General features: G+C 40.1%; 1 protein-coding gene across 7 annotated transcripts in view; it reads left to right on the top strand.

Annotated features, from left to right (window-relative positions):
* The window catches only part of NCOA2 (nuclear receptor coactivator 2), a 195,152-nt gene extending 172,366 nt beyond the window's left edge, over positions 1 to 22,786 (top strand). For all 7 annotated transcript variants that reach the window (XM_069854222.1, XM_069854224.1, XM_069854219.1 and 4 more), the window contains 7 exons: positions 1,456 to 1,734; positions 2,844 to 2,921; positions 3,457 to 3,694; positions 4,790 to 4,967; positions 7,252 to 7,450; positions 14,454 to 14,543; positions 18,952 to 22,786. In XM_069854222.1, the coding sequence (XP_069710323.1) occupies positions 1,456 to 1,734; positions 2,844 to 2,921; positions 3,457 to 3,694; positions 4,790 to 4,967; positions 7,252 to 7,450; positions 14,454 to 14,543; positions 18,952 to 18,963 (1,074 nt within the window). In that variant the 3' untranslated portion in view covers positions 18,964 to 22,786. The remainder of the gene's footprint in view (positions 1 to 1,455; positions 1,735 to 2,843; positions 2,922 to 3,456; positions 3,695 to 4,789; positions 4,968 to 7,251; positions 7,451 to 14,453; positions 14,544 to 18,951) is intronic.
* The last annotated feature ends 571 nt before the right edge of the window (positions 22,787 to 23,357 follow it).

Raw genomic sequence — 23,357 nt, 5'->3', positions numbered from 1 at the left:
TAAATTTGCCTGTAGATTTTCCCTTAGTAATTTAATGTGTGTTAAGGAACAAGTTTCATCTAAAACATGTGATTTCATTTCAAGCACTTAAAACTGTGTGATTTTTTTTCAAATTACATTCTTCCTAAATTTTGTAGCGTGAATTTCTTCTATGCTTTTTCATCCGTTTGTTTCTCTACAGTTAATTTTTTTTATTAGCTTTCAGTTGATTCTTGGCCATTTGAGTCTTATGATGCAAAAAAGTGTGATTAAAAATATAGGGCTGTGAGTTAGCACTTGATGTTTCTGGCATCAAAATTGTATTTCCAAAAACATCTGTACATATCTCTATATTAATGTAGTATTCCCAGGCAAGCCTAGAATACCTATTTCATTTGCCAGCACTCATCAGCATCTTGAGCATAACTTCTGAACTAGCTCTGCATTTTAGATATGAATAGGACCAATGAAGTCCTGCTCTGCTCATGAGAACACTATCTCCAAGCATTTTTGATACAACACAGAACTCAGTGAGGTGTTTAGCTGGAGATGTATTTATTGGTGAACTTCAGTTTTGCAGTGTGAAACTTTCATGCAATATGACATAGCTTTTGGAGTACCACTACCAGAAAAAAAAAGAATAAAATGTTTTATTTCAAACTAAATGGTAAATATATTTTTATTTAATTAATATCTCAGCAGAAACAGTTAAAGAATTTTGCAGATAAGAGAACTGTTGCATTTTAAAACATGTTTTTAAAATATCCATCAAACGTTTTGTAGGAGCTAAAAGGCTTGCTTTCCTGAAGGCACTGAAATTTATGTTAACTTGATTTCCAGGGTCAGTGTGGAATAAGCTATGAAATTATTCTGCCTAGAGCAAATATTAGGGGAGTTTCTAGAATGGAGTTGAGAATTGTGTTATCTTTTTTATGCTAATGGATAATCAGTTTGCGCCAAAGTGCCCTAAAAGAATTAGGCACTCTGTTCACATTAGCTTCTGTAATAGTTTCAGGGATCTTTATTTGAAGTCATTATTTTGTTCAAAGATACTGATAAAAATCTACTTTCCTATCCTTATTCATTTGTAACATCTTACATTTATCTCAGATTCAATGACAAAAATATGCTGGCATCGCTTCGTTTACTGGTTTTCATATACCATTTGTCACTTCAGGGTTTTATTTGTTAGCAGAATGATACAATGGCTGTGTTAAGAACATGAGAACGATTGTGGGTCTTTGTTTTTAGAAAAAAAAGAGAGGAGGAATTTGTCTCCATTGACATGTTTTGACATTCAAAAGTACAGTTCTATTTATTTTTAAGCTTTATACTTAGGTAAAGAAAAATGATGTTGTTCTCTGTTTACAAATGTTCACAGCCTAGAGGTTAATTTTGCAGGGTGGCTGTATTAGTCTCGTATAATCCTGTGAAAAGCCATGTCCTGCCAACTGTTTTGTTCACATATTTTTGTAGAGCCAAGCTGTCGATCCAGAGACCTTCTCTAGCCAGGAGTCAAGCATCCTGATGGAGCAGAAGGCTCCAGTGTTCTCCCAGCAGTATGCGGCACAGGCTCAGATGGCGCAGGGCAGCTACGCGCCCATGCAGGACCCAAGCTTCCACCCCATGGGGCAGCGCCCTGGGTATGCAGCGCTGCGCATGCAGCCTCGGCCCAGCCTCCGGCCCACCGGCATCGTGCAGAACCAGCCAAACCAGCTGCGGCTCCAGCTGCAGCACAGGCTCCAGGCACAACAGGTACAACTCCTTCCGTGCCCAGCCCCACACTGGCACAATTGCCTCTCCTAGGTAGTGCCTGCTGACTGTTGGCTTGCTCTTAAGTGTGTAACCTCTTTTATTATAGTCTAATTCCACTTTTAAACTAAAAATACTGGCCAAAATAAATTTTGCTCTGACAGTACCTTGTGCATTTTTTTTCCCATCTTTTGTTGCATCTTTCCACTATTATTTTTATAACGCTGTGGAAGAACATGCCTAGTATATACGGCTAGATCTCAGTAGTTCTTTGACCAAGGCTACAGTGGTGGTTTTTATTACACAGGCCTTTTTTCTGTTCACTGCATCTTGACTCTTCCAGTAATCTAAGTGCTTTTTTTATTTATGCCTCTGTTACTACATCTTTTCCTTTTCATAGCCTTGGTCTACTTTTAAGGATCATTTAAAGTTCTTGTTTCTTGTTTCATTTTCAAATGTGTGGATTTAATCATAGAATGTTTTGGGTTGGAAGGGACCTTTACAGGCCATCTAGTCCAACCCCCTGGAGGAGCACGGACATCTTTAATTAGATCAGATTGATCAGTGCCCTGTCCAACATGACCTTGAAGGTTTTTGGGGATGAGGCCTCCACTACTTCAGTGGGCAACCTGATAGAGTGTTTCACTACACTGGTAAAAAATTTCTTCCTTATAGCCAGTCTAAATCAACTCTCCCTTTGCTTAAAATCATTACTCCTGGTAGTTTGTAGTACTGTAATTAGGATGTTAGTGCTTTTCTAGTGGAGGAGGAACGATCATTTCTGCCTGCAAAGATCAAGATAAGATTAATACAGAGTAAACCTCAACAGTCCCAAACTTAAAGAGGGTAGGAACGGTAAAGGCGGCATGTTTTCTGAACAGCTTAGTGTCTGTCTTGTTATTTGTATGGTTTATTATCTCCTTAAAAAACAGGGTTCTGTGAATGATAATAGGACTTGAGCAGGAAAACTAGTCCCTGCTTGAATATATAAAACTAGGTCCTCAAACCAACTGATTAAGAAATAGGTGTGTATACCTCAGTATATAAAATTTCCCTTTTGTTGTTTTTCTTCTAAAACTCTTGGGTTTTGCTGTTGGGGTTTTTTTCTTTAGAATCGGCAGCCACTGATAAATCAGATCAGCAGTGTCTCCAATATGAATCTGTCTTTGAGACCTGGAGTGCCAACGCAGGTGAGACAAACAGTACTGGTTTTTATTAAAAAAAAAAAAATCACTTCGTTTTCTTCTTTCTGCCCTCAATTAAGTACAGGAGTAATGCAATGTGTTAAATACATGCAATAAATTCTACAGCTTGAATAGAAATAAATGCAGTATGTCTAATAAGAAGTATTTTATTGTTTTATTTCTGAGAGTCTTTCCTATGTTTACATGGGGTGGATGGTTATTTACTAGAGATGTGATATAACATGCATTTTTAACCTCATTCCTAAAGATGCATTTTTTTAATGAGCTACTCTATTTGCAATTACATATCATTGCAACATTAAACACTGATATTATTTCAGTTGCTGACTCTCACACTGCTGGAAGCCTTTCTGAGCAGTAGTGTTAATAAGATTATTTTCTCCCATTTATTGTTATTGTTAGTTGTGTGGAGGGTGAGAAAGAGAGCTGCAATCTTCCATGTGACTCCAGTAGAGATGCCTTCACTGGTCAGGTTTCCTCGGAAGAGGTTATTGATAGGTGGTGGTGGTTTTCCCTGCAGGGCCCTATTAATGCGCAGATGCTGGCACAGAGGCAGCGGGAGATCCTGAGCCAGCACCTGCGGCAGCGGCAGATGCAGCAGCAGCAGCAGCAGGTGCAGCAGCGGACGCTGATGATGCGAGGGCAGAGCTTGAGCATGACCCCCAGCATGGTGGCTACTGGTGGCATACCAGCAACCATGAGCAATCCACGCATCCCACAGGGAAATGCACAGCAGTTTCCATTTCCTCCAAACTACGGTACTGTTTCCACCCGCACAGTGCATTTCAGCAATCCTTACTCCCCCTTTCCTCCCCAGTGCTGGGTCCAAACCCTGCTCCCACAGCCCTTTGCCTGGCTCCCTAGGAATGATGAGAAATCTGGATGTTCAGGCTTCTTGAGAGTCCTGAAATGTGTCATACTTCCTTCTACTTTCCTAGCTCTAGTACCATGTATTCTCTGAGCACTGTTCTTTTTTTGAGCAATAGCAGAACTGTGATATCTGTATTTTCATATATCTATAGGTATACACCCATGCAGCTGTATATGCACACAAGAACACATATACAAGTATGTTTTGGCTTGATGGACTCTGAATATTGACTAAACTCAACAGTAAAAAGTGCAAATTAAGAAAAAGGTATTAATTAATGCTGTCAAACAGCATAAGGTGACCAGAAGCTTCATCAGAAGCAAAGATGTTTATAATCCTTATAAATTGGTAGGGGCTTTTGCATTTTGGTAATGAGATTTTTTTTTTTTTAAGTATTAGGTAGATCCTGCCCCCCAGACTATGATTCTTCGTGTGTGCATTGGTTAGTTGCTAATTTTACATTATATCGAGTTTAAATAATAAAGATTTGTTTCAGATTAGGTGTTCTCTTCCCTGTCCTTAAACATGTGCGTAATATGACAGCTAGGAACTTTAGAAAATAAGTTGAAAATCGTAGCCTAAATGTTAAAATGTGGTGCCACACAATAAGTGAGTTATACATAACTTTCACCAAAATGGATTTATAAAGAGAGGCAAAATGTATTCTTTTGAATGATGTTCTTAAAAAACCCAAAACGTCATTTACCAGTGTTTTTCTTTTGGTCTGTGGAGAGGAGAGGCAGCTTGTGTAATTAGGATGCGCAAGAAGCCCAACGCACTTACACAAAATATTTTTTTAAGGTTATACATAAGTATTACTTGATGACGTCTTCCTTTTAATCTAGATCCCTCATTAAGACACACAGTTATAGGTTCCACATGACATAAGTAGGACTGTGTAAAGATATGTCTGCAGGTATGAGCTCCTCGCTTGTTTTAACTGCAAATATACAGTGCCTAAATTTCTTGTTTTCTTCTTCAGGTATTAGTCAGCAGCCCGATCCAGGCTTCACAGGGGCCACCACTCCTCAGAGTCCACTGATGTCCCCAAGATTGGGTCATACTCAAAGCCCCATGATTCAGCAGTCTCAGGCTAATGCTGCCTATCAGTCCTCTACGGAGATGAATGGGTGGGCACAAGGGAATATGGGTGGAAACAGGTAAATCAGAACAAAACCAAAATGAAAACACAGAGGTATGGGGTCATTTTGGTCTATTTATGGGGTTGTTTATATGTAATTGTTTGCTTGTTTGTCATTAACTATCCATCCTAAAAGAGATTTCTTTTCAATTTGGCTTGACGAGTTGGTTTAAGTTCTGTCTTCGTACAAGGCCAAGTGAGTGCATAGCTAAAAGACTTGCATCCACACAATGCATTGCTTTGTCTGTGCTAACTGACAAAACACTGTGTGTCCTTAAGCACTTCTGCTGCACAGTGAGCTCCAGCCCCTAACGTTTGTGTGGATGCATTTCTTCTGCAAATGATTTTCATGTTGTGCTCCCACACTGCTTTTCACACAGCTGGATCAGCTGAGACGGAGCCTATGCATTCCCTACTGCACTGGAATTGCAGTGACTGGATATCACCTCCCACTTTAAACGCTGGAGTGCAACCAGGTTCAGTCCATTAGTGCTTGCACATACTGCGGGTCAGCATATAGCTGTCATTCTCTGAGAGCATTGTAGCATGCCTCATGCATGCAGTCACCTTTTCAGCTGAGGCCCATGCCCCAGTCAGTGTAGCTCTAGTAATCAGTCTGTCCACGTTGAATGGGTTCACTGTTGAGCACTGTCAGTAGGCAGCAATGAGCTCCCAGATGGCAATGATCTGTGCTGTTCATTGGAAAACAGGAGTAGCTATCAGGCTGGTGTACAGCCTGCATTGCTTGACACTGGGGTGGTCATAGTTGTCTCTAGCACAGAGCCATTGTCATCCTGAAGTTCTCAGGCTGCTCTTATTATCTCAGTCCAGCAACAAATCTTTTTCCCGCTGGTTGACAAAGATACAATAAACCCAGAAAAATAGTATTTCCATGACAAGGCTGATCCAAGTAAAGTTCCTCTTAAAGTAACTGATTTATCTCTCATCTCCATCCTTGCTCATGCCTCTTCCTCAGGGTCTTCCTGACACATCTCCAGGAGGCATAGCTACCACTGTCATGGCTTCTGCCAAAACAGCAGCAGGGCCAGCTCGATAAGAGTAATGGTTGGCTTGCTGAACTGCAGCTCTACAGCAGAGACATGTCAAATGTGTTTACACAAGCCACTGAGTATTCACAATGATCTGTAGTGTACTGTTTCAGCCATCCAGATAACAACTTAAAAATGGGGTTAGGTGGCCTGAAAAGACATGGAATTGGAAAGAAGAGAATGGTGGGATTTTCCGAGTTTGGTCCTGTGCCCAGAATGCCGTTGCACTTCACCGAGCCTCACAGTGTGTAGCAATAGCCTAATGGAGTACCCAAGTGCAAGGTTGAGCGTGAACCCTGAAAGATTTCCTCAGCTGTGGGAGCAATGCTTACAGTAAAAGTCAGCAGTTGATAGGAAGATGGTTGCTGTGTGCCATCCGACACACAGCAACCCTTCCACGGTATTGAAGTCTAATGCAGATCCTCTGAACAGACACATCTTCAGTAATGTTGGAGTATGCTTGAAGAGTAGAGAAGACTGATACGTAAACAGTGAAGTGCATTTTAGGAAATATAAAAAAGTCTTTTTTATGACTTTCAGCATAACTTTCAATCTAACTTAAGATACCATCCAGAAAGCACTTAACTTTGAATAAAATCTGGGAAGAGATCTTCTACAGTTACTTCTTAAGGTGTTCTGAGACAGCCTTAAAGGAACATAGAGAGCAATTGTCTTAGATTTTATGTTGTTTCTTACAAAGCCACTTTTTCAATACTTGATGCTAAGATTTAGTAAATTAATTTCTGCACAATTGCATGACTATCTTTGTGAGCCCACTTGCCATAATTGTATGTGCAAATCTGGTATTCATACGTGCAAATAGCCTTTTTTTAAAATGAAAGTTTATTAGACCAGATCCAATACCAACTCAACTATCCCATGTTGTGCTGACAATGTAGGGAGAAAAGGGGGTTTTCCTTTACCTTAAAAATTTACTTTCCCAAACATCTTTAAAATACATACAAAACGTATTAAGACAGCTAGTTGGCTGTTATTGCACACGCATAACAGATTTGTACTCTGCCATAGTTCCACACGCAAAGGCATGCATTTTTGTGCACAAACATGGAACCTTAAATTTTGAAAATCTATTCCTTAGATGTTAATGTAGCTGAAAACTAGTTTTTCCCTTGAAGTTGGCATAAACAGCAGTATGTACAAATTCTAGCTTAAAATTTATTAATAATAGAGTAGTGTCTTAGTGGCTTCAGCATTCTAAGTCTGACACATTGCTTTTTCCATTCCTTGCTGTAGCATGTTTTCACAACAGTCCCCACCACATTTTGGGCAGCAAGCAAGCACCAGCATGTACAATAATAACATGAACATCAGTGTATCCATGGCAACCAACACAAGTGGTATGAACAACATGAACCAGATGACAGGGCAGATCAGCATGACCTCAGCGACCTCTGTGCCTACATCAGGGTTGTCCTCCATGGGTCCTGAGCAGGTGAGAATTTAAGGACTTGAGATGACAGCTAGAGGATTTTCTTTGACTTTCAGTAGTTTTTCAGGTCCGCTTTGTTGGGCTGTAACTGCTGCAAGCCATTACATTTGTTCTGTTAGTTTTCTTGAGAAATTATGATGTTAAAAAGCGTTGGTTTTAGCTCTGCACTCAGATAATCAAGGTGACTGACAAAGTAGTGAGCACCTTTCGCATCTCAATTTCCTTTATTAACTTAGCACCACTGTAGGTAGCACATGTAGTGACTCCTGGACTTCCATGGAAGGTGGGTGCTCATTAGCTCCTGTTCTCAGTAGGTAAGTTTCCACAGCACATTTGCAGGTCACCAGTGTCCTTGCTCATTTTCTCAGCAGTGGAGGCTAGGACTGAATGGCAGGCAGCTGTTTCCTAGAGATAATAGTGAAAGATGCCGGCATGGGCAGTGTGTGGAATTTGCTTCTACTGCCCCTGTGTTTGTAGTACTAGACGGTAGGCAGTCAACTTAAGAACTAGTAATCTGGCACCTTTGTGACTACAAAATCCACACTTTTCGTAATGTGGCATGTATAAAATAGGTTACTGAACCGATAGGTAAGTAACCTGTTCTTCACTGCTGAGAGGAGGAAGGTTTATGCATTTGATTTTACATGACACTGCTACTTAGGATATCTGAAATACGGAAAATAATATTGTTTGTTGACCTGCAGTTAAACTGACACAGTACATTAATAAGTACTTAACAAACGGGTCCTCTTAATTAATAGATTCATATGTTTGTTTCGGAGCCTAATTCCAGTTTGTGCAACACACAGACTTATGGAATTCCTTATGGAATTTTCTTAGAAATATTGGCAGAAAAGTACCTCTTTTGTCTTAAGGCAGCATCTCCTGCTATGGTGGACTGTTCTGAGACCACAATGTTCCAGTTTAAAGCTCGTTATATTACTGGCTTGTTAATGTATGTCCCTTTTTTCCAGCCTAAATTTGATAACAGAGTCCTTTTCCTATTTTGTCCTTTAGCTTGAATAGCTCTTTTCCTTTCTTGTGTTCAGAAAGAGCTATTCTATCAACAGGACTTTCTTGTTGTTTTGAGGTTGTTGCATTGTTTTGTTTTCAGTTTCATGGGTTCTTTTTTTTCAAGTTAAACAAGCCACAGCATTTCAGTCTCTTCTTCTAGGCTTTAAATTCCCGTTACTTTTCTGCACCTGTTGCAGTTTGAATCAGTATTTCCTAAGCACCCAGGGCTATGTTCATAGCATTAGTTCTTCCCCATTTCTCTTGGAATACTCTGACAGATATAGCCCCAGATCACATTTGTCTTTTACAGCTGCTGCATTCTCCTGACCTGAAGTAATTTTGATACATCCAAATCTGTCACCTTCTCTGATATTCCCAGTTGCTAAGACAAATTATAGCAGGCTTTTTTATTATTATTAGTTCCCAAGTACATACTATTGCACACATTTAACACAATAAAGCAATAGTAACCCCCCCCCCCCAAAAAAAAAAAGTAAGGATTTGAAGGTGACAGCCCAGTCTGATTTCTCAGCACACCCATGCTACATAATTTTCCCCAGGAACCTAAACTATGACATATGCATTATAGAAAGACATGCGGTTTTATTTCAAAGACTTCCATGCAGACTACTGTTCCACTGGCACAGTTGTCAGACTGCTTTTCCTTCCTGTGAGACTACTAGATCTTTTTTCAAGATAGCAGTTATCTAACTTGCAGTAAGCTGAGTAGGCTGAGCTTCTTCATCCATCTCAATATTTGTTTTTCAGCCCATCCCTTTTGTGGATCTGCTTTAAACTCTGCTGTTGTAACCTCCTTCTAGAAGTGTGAACATTGTCACCAGAGACAGTGATTTAACAGTGACTTCACCAAAGCTGTGTAGATTCAAGCTCTGCTTTTAATTTCTGTTTCAGTCCATGGATAGGTTCCCTTGGCTGTTGGTGACAATGCGGTACTGCAGAGTGCATACCAAAACACGTATGATGATCCCCAAATCCTCCTCAGCATGTTCACGCAGATGAAACTTGCATTCTTTGGTCCCAGATATATTGTCCCTTACTTTTGTCTGCATTAAATTGCTTTTCTTAGAATGAGTCTAACAAAAGTGCTGTGGCTCATTCTGTAACAGTAACCTGTTTTCCTCCTGATTTATGACCCTGGCATTGTGTCATCTGCAAACTCTGTAAGCAAATGTTTTATGTTTCATCTAGGTCAGAGGTGACCAACTGGCAGCTGAGGGGCCGTTTCTGGTCCACAAGACAGTACTTTTTAGTCCTCAGGAATGTTTGCTGTGCTGCTTCACGTTTTCTTTCCTGAGAGACAGGAATGAATAAAAATGCTTATGTTAAAACTAAAATCAATTTATTTTTTCCTGTTGTCAGGGCGTAGTGTTTCACAGTTTGGCACCTTTATTTGGCAATTGACATAGGCTGTGCTAATCTTTTTCTTGTAACTGATGCTTTTCAAAATGACTATATTTTCTTTAATTCTGCTGACTGTTGCCATTTTTGTTCATTCTTTTGGCTTTTTTTATACTGCCACCTACATTTTTACTTGCTTATTCATTGCTGTTTTTTGTTCCATGATACATAATTTTAACTTCACATGCTCATCACTTTCTAACCTCAGTGCATAACGGTGCTTACACTACGAAGTGTTCCAGTTTTTGAAAAAAAAACCAAAAAAACCCAACTTAACGCTTCATGTGTTACTGGGTGTTTTTTGGGAAGTTACTTGTTAGTGAAATCTGTGCCTGGGCTTATTTACCTGGCGAGAAACAAGTACATTACCTTTGGTACCAAACAGGTTTGTTTGGCTCTTTGTAGCACCATACTGTATCCAGAGCTCACGAAATACTGAGTTAGGTGTTTATCTGCTTGTACTGGCATATCTCCAACTTCTCTTGTTTTCTACCTAGGCTCCCAGCATCACCAAGTAAGAAATTAAGATTATTCCCAAGATGGATTTGGTATTTATCATGCTTAGAGGCTCTTTTATGCTCTTGAGGGATCATCTCATTATCATCTTCACTCTTGTATTCACATTAAAGCTCTTCAGGGTGCTCTTACTAGTGTGTCTTCTAGGAGACTGATACCAGGAATGCTAGAATGCTACCTGCTGCATCTGTAGCTTCCTTCTATCCAAAACAGCTTCCCCAGGCATCAGGAAAGTTTAAACCTTCACAGTGTTGCACTATTCGCACTACTTACTGTCTCCTTGTCATCGTTATCTTGTTTGCGCAATTGACTCTTGCTGTGGTTTTGTCCCTTACATATTTTGCATCACAGATCCACATTATTTACCAAGTTCTTAGAGAAGTAATTTGAAACCTATGCAAGAGAAGGACTTTTAGTATAAGAAAAAAGAAAAAAAGCACTGTCTAGGTGTCCACTCAGAGTAAATGTTTATTAATCTGCACAGGACAGTACTCCCCGGGCCGAAATTATCATGGTATATACATCTTGAAATAATATTTTGATTTTGTTCAGCCTACAGGATGAAAGGAGCACCAGAGTGGTAGGAAACATTTCTTTATTAGGTGCATTGTGTATAATTCTGCTTTATTAGCAGGAGGCTGTATTAATATGTCTAATTGCAAAGGAATTGTAAGACATCTTCTGTCTTGTTTAGTCAGATTTCTTATCTGATAACACCACTTGACCTGCCTTCAGAAAGAGATAAACCCCCTTCCATTTCTTTGCCCTTCTCCATACTTTTCTAACTGAATTGTTACTGCAGTCAGAAAAGTCAATGGGTAAATGTGGAATGTTTTGTTTCAAGGACTTTGGAAGCAAACGTTTTCGTAGAACAAAACAGTAGACTTTTTTGGTATCTGTTACTGTGCCAATCAGGATTCTTCCATCATCACTGGCAAAGAGATTCATTGTGCCTTTGCTGCTTTTGTGATGTGCAGCCAGGAATCATCTTCCTTTTCCATACCTGTCCTAACGCTGCCATGATACAAATCACGTACTCGTCTTTTTATTTCAAAGCTGCTGTTGATTCAGGATACAATTTTTTTGTTTCCACTTTTTATTTTTTCCTTTCTTTTGTCAAATGAACAAACAGAAAAGGCATTTGTGTGTGTGTGCATTCTGATGAATGTTGATCAACAGCAGAAAACACTTAAAATATGGATTCTTTTGCTTAGTCAAATGCGTGTAGATAAAGCTGTGAAGCTGTCTACTTTGTCTCATAACAAAGTAGTGTCATTTTTTCCCTTCAGATTTAAATTTTCAGATTCAGGCTTAAAAATCTGCCCATTTGTATAAAGAAGAAGTAAGTATCACTAGGAGTTTGGCAGCACTTAATCAATTTCTTCAGAGTTGAATCATAGAATAACCAGGTTGGAAGAGACCCACCAGATCATCGAGTCCAACCATTCCTATCAAACACTAAACCATACCCCTTAGCACCTCGTCCACCCGTGCCTTAAACACCTCCAGGGAAGGTGAATCAACCACCTCCCTGGGCAGCCTGTTCCAGTGCCCAATGACCCTTTCTGTGAAAATTTTTTTCCTGATGTCAAGCCTCAACCTCCCCTGGCAGAGCTTGAGGCCATTCCCTCTTGTCCTGTCCCCTGTCACTTGGGAGAAGAGGCCAGCACCCTCCTCTCTACAACCTCCTTTCAGGTAGTTATAGAGAGCAATGAGGTCTCCCCTCAGCCTCCTCCTCTCCAGGCTAAACAACCCCAGCTCTCTCAGCTGCTCCTCGTAAGACCCGTTCTCCATCCCCTTCACCAGCTTCGTTGCTCTTCTCTGGACTCATTCCAGAGCCTCAACATCCTTCTTGTGGTGAGGGGCCCAGAACTGAGCACAGGATTCAAGGAGCAGTCTCACCAGTGCCAAGTACAGGGGGAGAATAACCTCCCTGGACCTGCTGGTCACGCCGTTTCTGATACAAGCCAAGATGCCATTGGCCGCCTTGGCCACCTGCGCACACTGCTGGCTCCTGTTCAGTCGGCTGTCAACCAACACACCCAGGTCCCTCTCCTCCAGGCAGCTTTCTAGACAGACTTCTCCTAGTCTGTAGCACTGCATAGGGTTGTTGTGCCCCAAGTGCAGGACCCGGCATTTGGCCTTGTTAAACTTCATGCCATTGGTCTCAGCCCAGCGGTCCAGCCTGTTCAGATCCCTTTGCAGAGCCTCCCGACCCTCCAGCAGATCAGCACTTCCACCCAGCTTAGTGTCATCCCCAAACTTGCTAAGGGTGCACTCAATGCCTTCATCCAGGTCATTGATAAAGACGTTGAACAGGGCTGGACCCAGCACTGAGCCCTGGGGAACCCCACTTGTCACTGGCCTCCAGCTGGATTTCACACCATTTCCCACCACTCTCTGGGCCCGGCCATCCAACCAGTTTTCCACCCAGGAGAGTGTGCGCCTGTCCAGCCCAGAGGCTGACAGTTTCCGAAGCAGAATGCTGTGAGAAACTGTGTCAAAGGCTTTACTAAAGTCCAGGAAGACCACATCCACAGCCTTTCCCTCATCCAGTAGCCGAGTCACTTTGTCATAGAAGGCGATCAGGTTAGTTTGGCAAGACCTGCCTTTTGTGAACCCGTGTTGACTGGGCCTGATCACCTGGTTTTCTGGCATGTGCTTCATGATAGCACTCAAGATCACCTGCTCCATGACTTTCCCTGGCACTGAGGTCAGACTGACAGGCCTGTAGTTCCCTGGATCCTCCCTGTGACCCTTCTTGTAGATGGGCACAACATCAGCCAGCCTCCAATCCAGTGGGACTTCCCCAGTCTTCCAGCACTGTTGGAAGATGATGGAAAGGGGTTGAAATTCCTAGTAAAAATATTCTAAGGTTTTTAACCTTTCCCATTGAACTGCAGTCATGTCTCTGGCAGTATTTGAACCCACCTCTTTAGGTGGTTGCATGTGATTGCATTTAGCTCCACAAAATTTTTCTATATCAGTGAATAGCAGCAGAAACAACAGTCAGGAGGACCTGAAATGAGGTCTTTGGTGTGGTAAATTCCACAGTCACGCTGCAGCAGGTTTCTGTAGCTGAACTGAGGGAGTGCAGTGGCAGAATCTCCTCTCCTTGGCAACAAAAGTCTCCTAAAGAGCAGGTGGCACAGAAAACCTCCTTTTCCTTCCAGCAAAATCTGGAGGGGAATATCTTCACTATTATCACATCCATCTAATCTGAGGGAAGTATCAGAGAGAACTGAGTTCACAAAGGCTCCCTAGGAAGAATTTTCTTGCCCTGTAAACCTTCTAAAGAAAGCTGGATTTTCTGTTACTTTAGAAGCATTCTGAATGGCTGTGTTTTGTATTTTATACCAGTTCCAATCTGTCCTATGGTGAGATTGATTCTTTGATTAAGGAAGCAATGCTGTAGATTTGGCAAGCCACTCTTTCCACATAACTAAGCATGACTGACCCTTCGATTGTGCAGTAATACACAGCTTCACTACTTCACCATGGCTGTGTTCTGAAAACTGTTGAGACCATCCCTTTAGGAAAGCATGCAGCTGCAGGTTTCCCATTGAATGCTGTCTTTCTCCCATAGCTTACGAGCAGAAAAATAAGTGTCATTAAAAATCAGTCAGTAGTTGGTGTAATTCAGCCTACATATTATCTCATCAGGCTTGGAAAAAAAATGTGTGGTGGTTTGCAAGCAGAAAAGCTGTGTTATTGAGGTTAGGAAAGCAGTTATATGTTTCTACTTTTGGGACTTTCATAGCAGACGGGTCCTCTTCAAATAACACTAATTTATGGAACCTGTTGTGTAGAATACGCATAATGGTCATAGTATCAGGAATGAAACCTTTGTTGTTGACTGTGAAGCAGAGCAATACGAGTCAAGCACATGCTGATCAAGAAGGTTGCTCAGCTACCTTCTCTTATTGCAACATCATCTCAAAAGTGGATGTTGTAATATGCAAGTTAGCAGAGTGCTTTATAAAGGTCCTTTTTAATTCCCAGCCCTTTTCCTGACATACTTTTTAATTCATTCTCCTGAATATCTTGTTACCAATAGGTTAATGATCCTGCTATGAGGGGAGGCAATCTTTTCCCGAACCAGCTGCCTGGAATGGATATGATAAAGCAGGATGGAGATGCAACACGGGTAAGAAATGGCATGCATAGTGTACAGAGGCCATAGAACTATGAATATACTGTGGTCTAGAATGGGTGCAGTATCTTTTTACTTACAAAGTTAAAAGTACCCAGAGTAATAATAGTTTAGTCTTTTGCAATTAATTTTTTTTTAATTCTGCTTTTGATGACATCTATATTAAGTTCTTTGTTTAGATTCCACTAGCATTACTGAAGTGAATAATACAGAATACATTTACATTAACAGAGTACATTACGTTATTGAATTAACAAACAGTCACGTTCAGACGACTTAGGTATAGTTGTATTTGCTTTTTACAGAGCAATTACATGACTATTTGCTGATGATGGGAAAGACGTTAGTGTTGATTTATATTTGCAGTGCTGTGCTGCGTGCTTAACCCATTTCATGTTTCATCCTGCCTAAGTGTTTTTCCACTTCTCATCGCATTATAGTTATAGGAAAAACTCATGAATTATTTAAGTTATTACTTTCTATACAGTGTGTCTTCTGAGAAGAGTGCTAGAACTGAACTAATTTTCACACAAATTTCCAACTGACAGGGTAATTAGGGTTTGCTTAGGTCAAAACCGATTTGTATTCCAGACAGTAACAGTACTAAAGGAAAGACATTGTGGAGTTATTGGCATGTGGCCAAGTAAATGAGGTTGGGTTTATGTACCCCTCCTCAGCGGAAGGGGTTTTTATGGAAATAATCTTCATTTCAAGTAAGGTCGTCCCAACAAACCCAGTATTTCAAGACTTTATGTGATTTGCAGCTACCTCCCAATATTTTTCCCTGTGCGGTCCGAGCATCGCAGCCGTGCAGACCCATCCAAACGCGGGGAGCTGACCTTGCCTGCATCCACAAACCTGCTCCCCCTGCTCGCAGGTGCCTGCGGGCTGCGGAGCGGGGCTGAGCGGCGCGGAGCAGGCTCCATCTAGCGGCTGCCGCTCCACCCCAGCCCTCCAGCCGTCGGGAGGATGGGGGGAAGGAAACGTTTACATTGTCCGTCTCCTAAACTCCTTGTTGTAATCCAGAGAGGCAGAGCTAACCCGTTATTCCCCCAGGGGTCATTTTATAACAAGTTTGAGGACCATCCTTTGTGCCACTGTGTCCTGTCATCTCCTTGTCTGCGGTATTGAAATCAGAAAGATGGAATATAATAAACCAATTTTCTTCTTATGCTGAATCCGATAGCAAAATTTATAGTACTGTTAGAGAAAAGAAATGTGAATAATAGGGAGAAATTTTAAAATAATTGGCAGCAAATGTGTCAAGATTAATGAAAATTAAGAAAGTGAAAGTGCTGGGGAAGAAGTACATGCATTTTATTGTACCCCTCTTTTCTTTGCATGCATGTGTTTAAAGTTTCCTGGAGACCAATCCTTTTTGCACTTTCATGGTTCATATCAAAATACAAGTGTCTGTCTCAGAAAGCAGATGATCTGTTTGTAGAGGCTCCCTTCTGCAATCATTTTTTGGTCACTTTGATGATTAATAAAAAGTTGCAGTATGTTCTGCTTTAGCAGAAGCTGTCATACACCAAGGCATTATCTTCCTATTTAGTGCATTCCCTAACCACTTAAATTCCATGTGCTAAGAGAAGACAGACTGCCATAGAATAAAATACGAGGAGCCACTAAGGAAATAAAGGGAACAGAAGGGGACAGAAGGGAAAAGAAGGGGAGACAGAGTAAAATAGGGTAGAAGAGGTAGATTTTAAGGAATGTTTGAAGAGAGAAGGAAAAGAGAATGGATGTGTCAGAAAAGGTACGAGGGAGGATGGAGACAAGTCAAGGAAGAGAATGGAAGTGGAAAGAAATGAGTGGCAGGACTTTGGACAGGGAATCTGTGGGGTTTAAAATTAAAATTATGCAGTTGGAGCCATGACAATGTGATGGACACTGGCCATGCCTGGGAGCAATTTTGCCTTACCTGGAGAAAATTAACTTCTTAAAACCTCTTGAATTATTTTGTAAGAGTACATCAGACTGCACTCTGTGCACTATAAATACCTTTTACTGACCTTTGAACTGTGATAGAGGTTAAGTAGCTACTATTTTCACGCATCTGTGCTGTAAACTACTGCTGCATAACTTGTTTTAAAACAGAATCTGTGCAATTATAAAGCTGAGGAGAGGATTCGTGTGCTTCATTGCTTGGCAGTTGGGGCTTTAACGTATGAAAGCTGAGAAATTCATCTGACAAATGAGAAGCTGAGAAACTCATCTGGCAAATCTGAGGACTTTTTCAATGTTTCATAAACTTTATCATTTAAAGGGATCGGTTCTGTTCAGAGTTGAGTAACCAGGAAATAACGTGCTGTTGTTGAAATCAGTACAACTATGCATGTCACATCTCTACATTTACTGGTTAGATTTGTTTGCTTAGTACTGTTTCAGTTTGTTTTAAAATGTTAAGGATAAAACTTCTACATCTTAAGACTTGCAAAGATGACACTAACGTTCAACAGAGAAGTGTCTTTTTTGAGGCTCAAAGTAGTCTTCTGTTGTAGAGCTGAATATAGTTGCAGCTGGAACAGTTTGATATATGTTGTTTTGCCATTATTGGAATAAATATGTATTAACTAATTTTACATGGTAAAACAAAATTTTGAACCTGTTCCTATTTAGAAGTAAACGTCTGAAGAATACTGTTTGTGGCTGAGTTTTTTGAGAGGTGTACAATTTAACTTAACACAGTGTAGCAGTAATCTTACAGCCACTTATCTTGGGGGTTTTCAGATTATTTCTATACTCTGAAATTACACATATCAGCCATGGAAGTTATTCTGAGCAATTTTTCCTACGTTCACTATCAGCCTAGAAGTAATAATTTTACATATCTCTTTTAAGTCCTGTTTCCTTTGGTTATTTCTAAATAAAGTGTTTCTTCTAGAGGTACACTTGTGCCACTTTTGTCTTACTTCCTTCTTGACATATTTATCGCCCTGTGGCTCAAGTCTTTGTTAAATGATTTTATAAAATCTTTTGCAGTGCATGATTTTTTTTCAAGTCACTGGTATAGTAGAAGCATTTATTTAGCATCTCTGTGGAGATACTGTTTGCTAAATGTCCACTCTGAAAATAAGGACATCTTTGGATTTTCACTTCTGTTCCACGCTTTATGATCAAAAAGTGCTAACAGTGTCTCCAAACTGCCTCTCAATGTGTCAGGGATAACTGCTGAAGTTCAGCTTTTCCATAGTAGTCAGGATTTGAAGGATGCAAGTAATGTCTTTGTGCTGTGATGAAACAAGGAGGAGGATGACTTTACTGTGTTGGCCTCTGGACCGTGCTCATGGCTGGTCACCCCCAAAGAGCTCCAGCTGCACCAGCTGGGCTGGGAATAGCAGGTGTACAAAACATAGGACCTTGCTTTCCTGAATCACAGGGTGGTTCCTCACGCTGACTTTATTTTATACTAGAGACACATTTGTAGGCCTTCTGCGACTGTGAAGGAAAGTATGGTAAAACCCAAACCATGGTGTTAGACAGCTTCCAGAAGGCAGACTAGCAGCATGCACATGGACTGGCGAGAAAGCTGCCTACTGCCAGCGCTGTCCCTGGGTAAACGGGGCCTTCCTTGCCCACAACAGGAGGCTGCAAGCAAAGAGCTTTGCTCCACTAGTGGAGCCACAGGATACAACTGAAAAGCAGCCCCAGGGGAGGAGGAAAATGGGTTTTGGCTGGCTTGGCTCTCTGACCTGACGGACCACAGCGCCCCATGGGAGGAGTTGCAATGGGAGGAAGACAGAGAGGCACAGATTGCAGTAACTGGAAGGAACAGTCTTAAAACAACTGTGAAAACCACATCCTGAGGTTTTTTTTAAATAAGAAAGTAGATAATCAACTCAGCTGAAACCAGTTTGTATTCCATTTGTGTTAAGACACTGCAAGGGTAGTAAGTGTGATGTAAAGAACATCTCTGGGAATCAGAAGCTGAAGCTTTTTTACTTTTATTCCCTTTTATATTGTGATTCTTGGAGGGGAAGTGAACTAAGGCACTTGTTTCCTTTGAGAGTGATACAGCAGTAACACAGGAAGATTTTGCATGTTCTCCAAGTATGAGACTTCTCTTAAACCATATTGGCGTGCCTTTAGCTGGAGTCTGCAAGAGGCAGATGATCCTGAGCTGTTACAGTTTCCATGATAACTGGATTGAATTAAGGACCCAAGAACACAGTGAAATTAAACCACCACTGCTATCACTGGAATTAAATTGAGGGTCAGTTGTATCAGTGTACGTGAAGAAAAGTCTAGCTTTAAAAATTCAAATTTTCAAAATAGTAAGCCAATCTGTGTTTCACAGTGAATGCTTCAGTCCAGCATCCAGCTGTCATTGACCTATCCATCTTCACTATCGCAGAAGGAGGAATTAATTTGTTTTTCTCCAATTCCTCTTTTTTTGCAGAAATATTGCTGACCCTGAGGGTGATTCGGTTGCTCCTTTCTTCAGCTGACTGGGCTTGTGGCCCCAAATCCTTACCGGTTTGAAGAGCTGTGTCGGTTTGTCATGACCCAGCTGAGCTGCCAGCACCGGTGGCAGCTGCCTGCTGCCGACAGGACTCAGCCCTGCCTTCCTGAGGGGAGCCGGGCATTTGTTGCCGAAGAGCAGCTTCTTCTTTGACAGTCTGAAGCTAGCGTACAGACAGTTGCTCAGTCTGTTCACTGCATTCACCTTAGTGCAACTTAGATCTCTCCTGCGAAGTAAATGTTGACAGGCAATTTTCATAAACCGTGTCAGATTGAATGTATTTAAATGTATGTATTTAAGGAAAAACAACCATGCTCTTGTTCTGTTTCTGTTTAGTTCTAGACCTTGGGTTTTTTTGCTTTGTTTCCCCTGGCTTACTCAGTCTGGTGCAAAGGATTCAGTTCCATCTGAAAACTGGTGTTCTAGACTAAGGCCTGCATTTTGGGGCGGAGAGGAGGTGTGGAGGAGGGTGTAGAAGCAACGTCTGGTACATATAGAGACCTCCAACAAGTGCGTTCCACTGATAACAAGTCAGAGAAGATGAACCAATGTAGAAAACCATACAGACCAATTTTGAATGGGGTAAAGTTGTAAAACAGATGAAAATTGCCCTATGAGAGGGCTGGTTATAAGGGGCGTTTCAGTTGAGGTTTGTGGTAATGTTTGTAATGCAAGTCATGAATCCAAAAATACAAGTTGGTTATGTTTTTATTCAATTAAATTTGTAATAATCAGCAAATCCTGATTTTTGTTACCTGGCTCTCCTGACCTCTGTCATCTTATTCTTTCTAATAGAATTAAAGAAAAAAAAAACAAAAAACAAACAAACAAAAAAAAACCCAGCTACAAACACAGATTGCTCCTTTATTTCCCTAGATGTGTTTCCAGCAATCTGGGCGGCCAGTTACTGGATGCTGAACAGCAAAGTTCAATGGTAATGCATGTACTGATTATGGTAGTGGCAGAATTGGTGCATAATATCAAATGGCTCAAGATACCTGCTTTAAAGCATGTTAATTCCTGGTTCCCATCCCCTTAGCTGGGAAAAATAACAATTCCTGTAATACCTATAGCAGATATCACTACAGACTTCACCACTATCATGTGTTTCTGGTTATTTTAAAGCAGTGTGGACTACGAGGACATTTTGTAAGGTACATAAAATCCAGTTTATATGTAAACAAGCAATAATTTAAGTTGAAAACTTAAGTGTTTTACTTGTATAATTTTTGTGAGATATACATGTTGTGAAGTTGATTCCAAATGAGGTACTTCAGTATTAAATTAGATATCTTCTTAGCCGTGTGTGTCTCCTGGATAAGTGTTTTGTAAAGGATCACAATGCCTTGATTAGACCTGATTTTTAGGCTTGAGACTTCTCATTTTCTAAACCTTGTGATTCTGCTCATAATGTCATTTAACTAACCTATATTATATGCAGCCACTATAGGAACCAATCCTCGCTTTTTGTATGTTTATATCCTTTCGTAACAAACCTTAGAGAAAACTAACTGTTACTAAGCAGGCCACTGTTAGGGGGTGGGTTTTTTTCTTGCCCACTGTGGTTGGAATAATCTTTTACTAAACCGACATCAGCTTCTGAGGACTTGAAATATTAAGAAACTGATGGTTTTGACCTCTGTTTTCTTTCTGCTGACCCTTAATCCACAAACTTTCTAACCTGAACGCAGTTTTTTTGATGTCATGTAAAATGCAATGCGTTATATAATATCTCATGAGCCATGCCTTTTGGGAGTGAAAGGTTTATTCTGTTGCCATTTAATTTGTTTTGGTTTTTAGGTGGGAGTTCAAATGAAATGGCAGCTATCTATATTAAGGCTGAGGAAAATATGGTAAAGATGTCTCAAAACAAGCCATTTCTATAGAAGGCTTTTGATGAAAGCCAAGGGAATGTACAATTCTGCTTGTCCCTGAGGAGGGCAGCGCCACTGTTCTAGAGAAGCGGTGTTTTCTAGCTGTCACTGTTCTGTTACCAAACTCAAACAGAATAATTAGTCAGCTAAGCCATCCTCTTGTTTGCCGATGGGAAACCAAAATAGCTGTCAGCCCTGAGCTCCGCAGTCTCGTTACAACAGCAACTTTTGTGTAAAACTTGCATTATATATCTGGGAAAAAAAATTATATAAGAAATGCATAAATTTGAAGGAATTAACTTCATGCACTACAAAGTGTAAATGAGTTTTAAAATAATTTTGTTTCTATTGCATTCTTTTTTTGGTTCTTTACTGTAACCTCTTCAGATAGATTATTCTTTTTCACAGTGGACAAAATAGTTTAACTTGTCCTGTTTCATGACAGACCTGCAAACCCTTATCATCTGTAGTGATTATAATACTTCATCATCCATTGCCATGTTGAAAGAAAGGAGATTGTACTTATCACTTTGGCTCCGTTTGGGTTCATCGTGACTTTAGCCGTCTTCTAACTAATGAAAGAGAAAGTGAGTGAAGGAATCTTCTGATCATATTGATCGCTATAGAAACAAAAAAGCCAAATCAATTCCCTTCATTATCAGTATTTTTCATCCTGTATGCAGTAAATTTGTCGGAGAAAGTACTTGGATTTTGTTTAACAGAACAATTAATCAGTGTTCTACTTACATTACTAAATGTGAAAGGCGCATAATGTGAAAAATAAGCATATATACATGGTCGTACGACCTGTTTTAAGTGTTCATGTAATGTGGTAAGTTTAAAAAGTGAAGTGAGCTGTTTTGCTACAATGAATTAATTTGTACTTGATCTTTAAAATATTGTCCCACACCGGCATCCCTTTGGACCTGTATTAATTAAAAGCAATGTTTTTGCAGTTTATACAATACATTTTTTAATCTTTGTTTAAAAGTGGAATTCATATGGGCTTAACAGATGAAATGGGTGGCACAGCTCCACTTGCAGAACCCAAAGATACACAATCAGTTTTGAAATGCAACTTAAGCCATTAATTGTTGGTGTGAATTTAAAAGTTTTCTAGTATTTGTATGGTAGTATGCTGCCTAAGAGCAAAAGCATTCTCTGCACAGAAGAAAATTTACTGTAGTGGCTTTGATTTTAATTAGAATTTCTCCCTGGTGTTTCTTTGTAGACTAAAACAAAATCTTTTAAGTTTCTTACTACAGGTAAAAGCTATGTGCAAGAACCTCAAAATGCTAAAATCTAGCATAATGCCTTAGATCTGTTTTTAAGTCTTGTATATTCCTACATAGCTGTCTGATGTATTATATTTGTATAGTGAATTGTGTACAATTTTGGAATAAGTGCATCATCACTTAATCTTTATGTTGTTCAGTAGAGATGATGGACACGTTTCTTCAAACATTTACTGTCATTTAATTTTTTCCCTTTATGTCATTTGTGGGTTTTATTTGTACAGTTCATCATGAAGTTGCATCTGAGATGTGTGTATATGAAAAGATTATACAAGGGTAAAATTAAGCAATATATAAACTATGGTTCTTCAGGAGAAAGCTTACAGTGTTTCAGGTTGTGATTTATTTTCAAAACTGAGTTGACTCTGAACATCACTTTGTTCACCTGCATTGATGTTTGTATTTCTAGTGTGAGCAGTTTATGCAAAGGTAGATATATTCAGAGAAATTTTAAATACATTTATGCAAGTTAATATTGCTTTGCTGATGCTATTTGCTTATTTGATGTTAAATAATGCTATTGTAAATAAAGAATTCTGTTGTTATTGCATCATTTAATAAATTTTAATGCCTTCGGGTTTTACATGGCTTTAGAGTTTTCAACGTGTTTATGTTGTGTCTTCATTTATCCGTAGAAGGGTGGTGTAAGATGTAGAACCTAACACACTAGAGGGCAGATGAATTGGCAGGTTTTAAAAAGACAGCAGGTGGCCTGTGTTAAAGGCTTTATATATGACAACTAGTTGTTACTCTCAAATCCATTTATGTTCATAGTGTTATCTTAATTGAAAATGTTTGTCACAGAGCTTAACGTGCAAACAGTTCATTAGGAGCACTTTTTTAATGTCACAGTCAGGATGAAATCGGAGTCTTTCATGACAGTTTCAGCAGAGACAGACCTGAAATGTCGTCAAGTGGAACTCAGTAGAGTAAGGCCTAGTTCTCCTTGCTGTGCCAAATGGTTCGTTTAAGACAGCTGGAAATGTTTGACTGGTTAGTTAAAAAAAAATAATAAAAGCAGCTGCAAGAATGTTTTATCAGAATGACCTGCTGCTGTCTCTGGGAAATGGACGGGGGAGAAAAGCTAGCTATATTAAAAATTTCAGAAGCTAAAGTTATTTTGAAGACCTCCAAATAGCATTAACTTTTCACTGTTCCTACCAAAACAAGGCTT

This window comes from Phaenicophaeus curvirostris, chromosome 3 (genome assembly GCF_032191515.1).
Source record: "Phaenicophaeus curvirostris isolate KB17595 chromosome 3, BPBGC_Pcur_1.0, whole genome shotgun sequence".
Classification (NCBI taxonomy): domain Eukaryota; kingdom Metazoa; phylum Chordata; class Aves; order Cuculiformes; family Cuculidae; genus Phaenicophaeus; species Phaenicophaeus curvirostris.
This window is presented reverse-complemented; position numbering and strand designations above follow the sequence as displayed.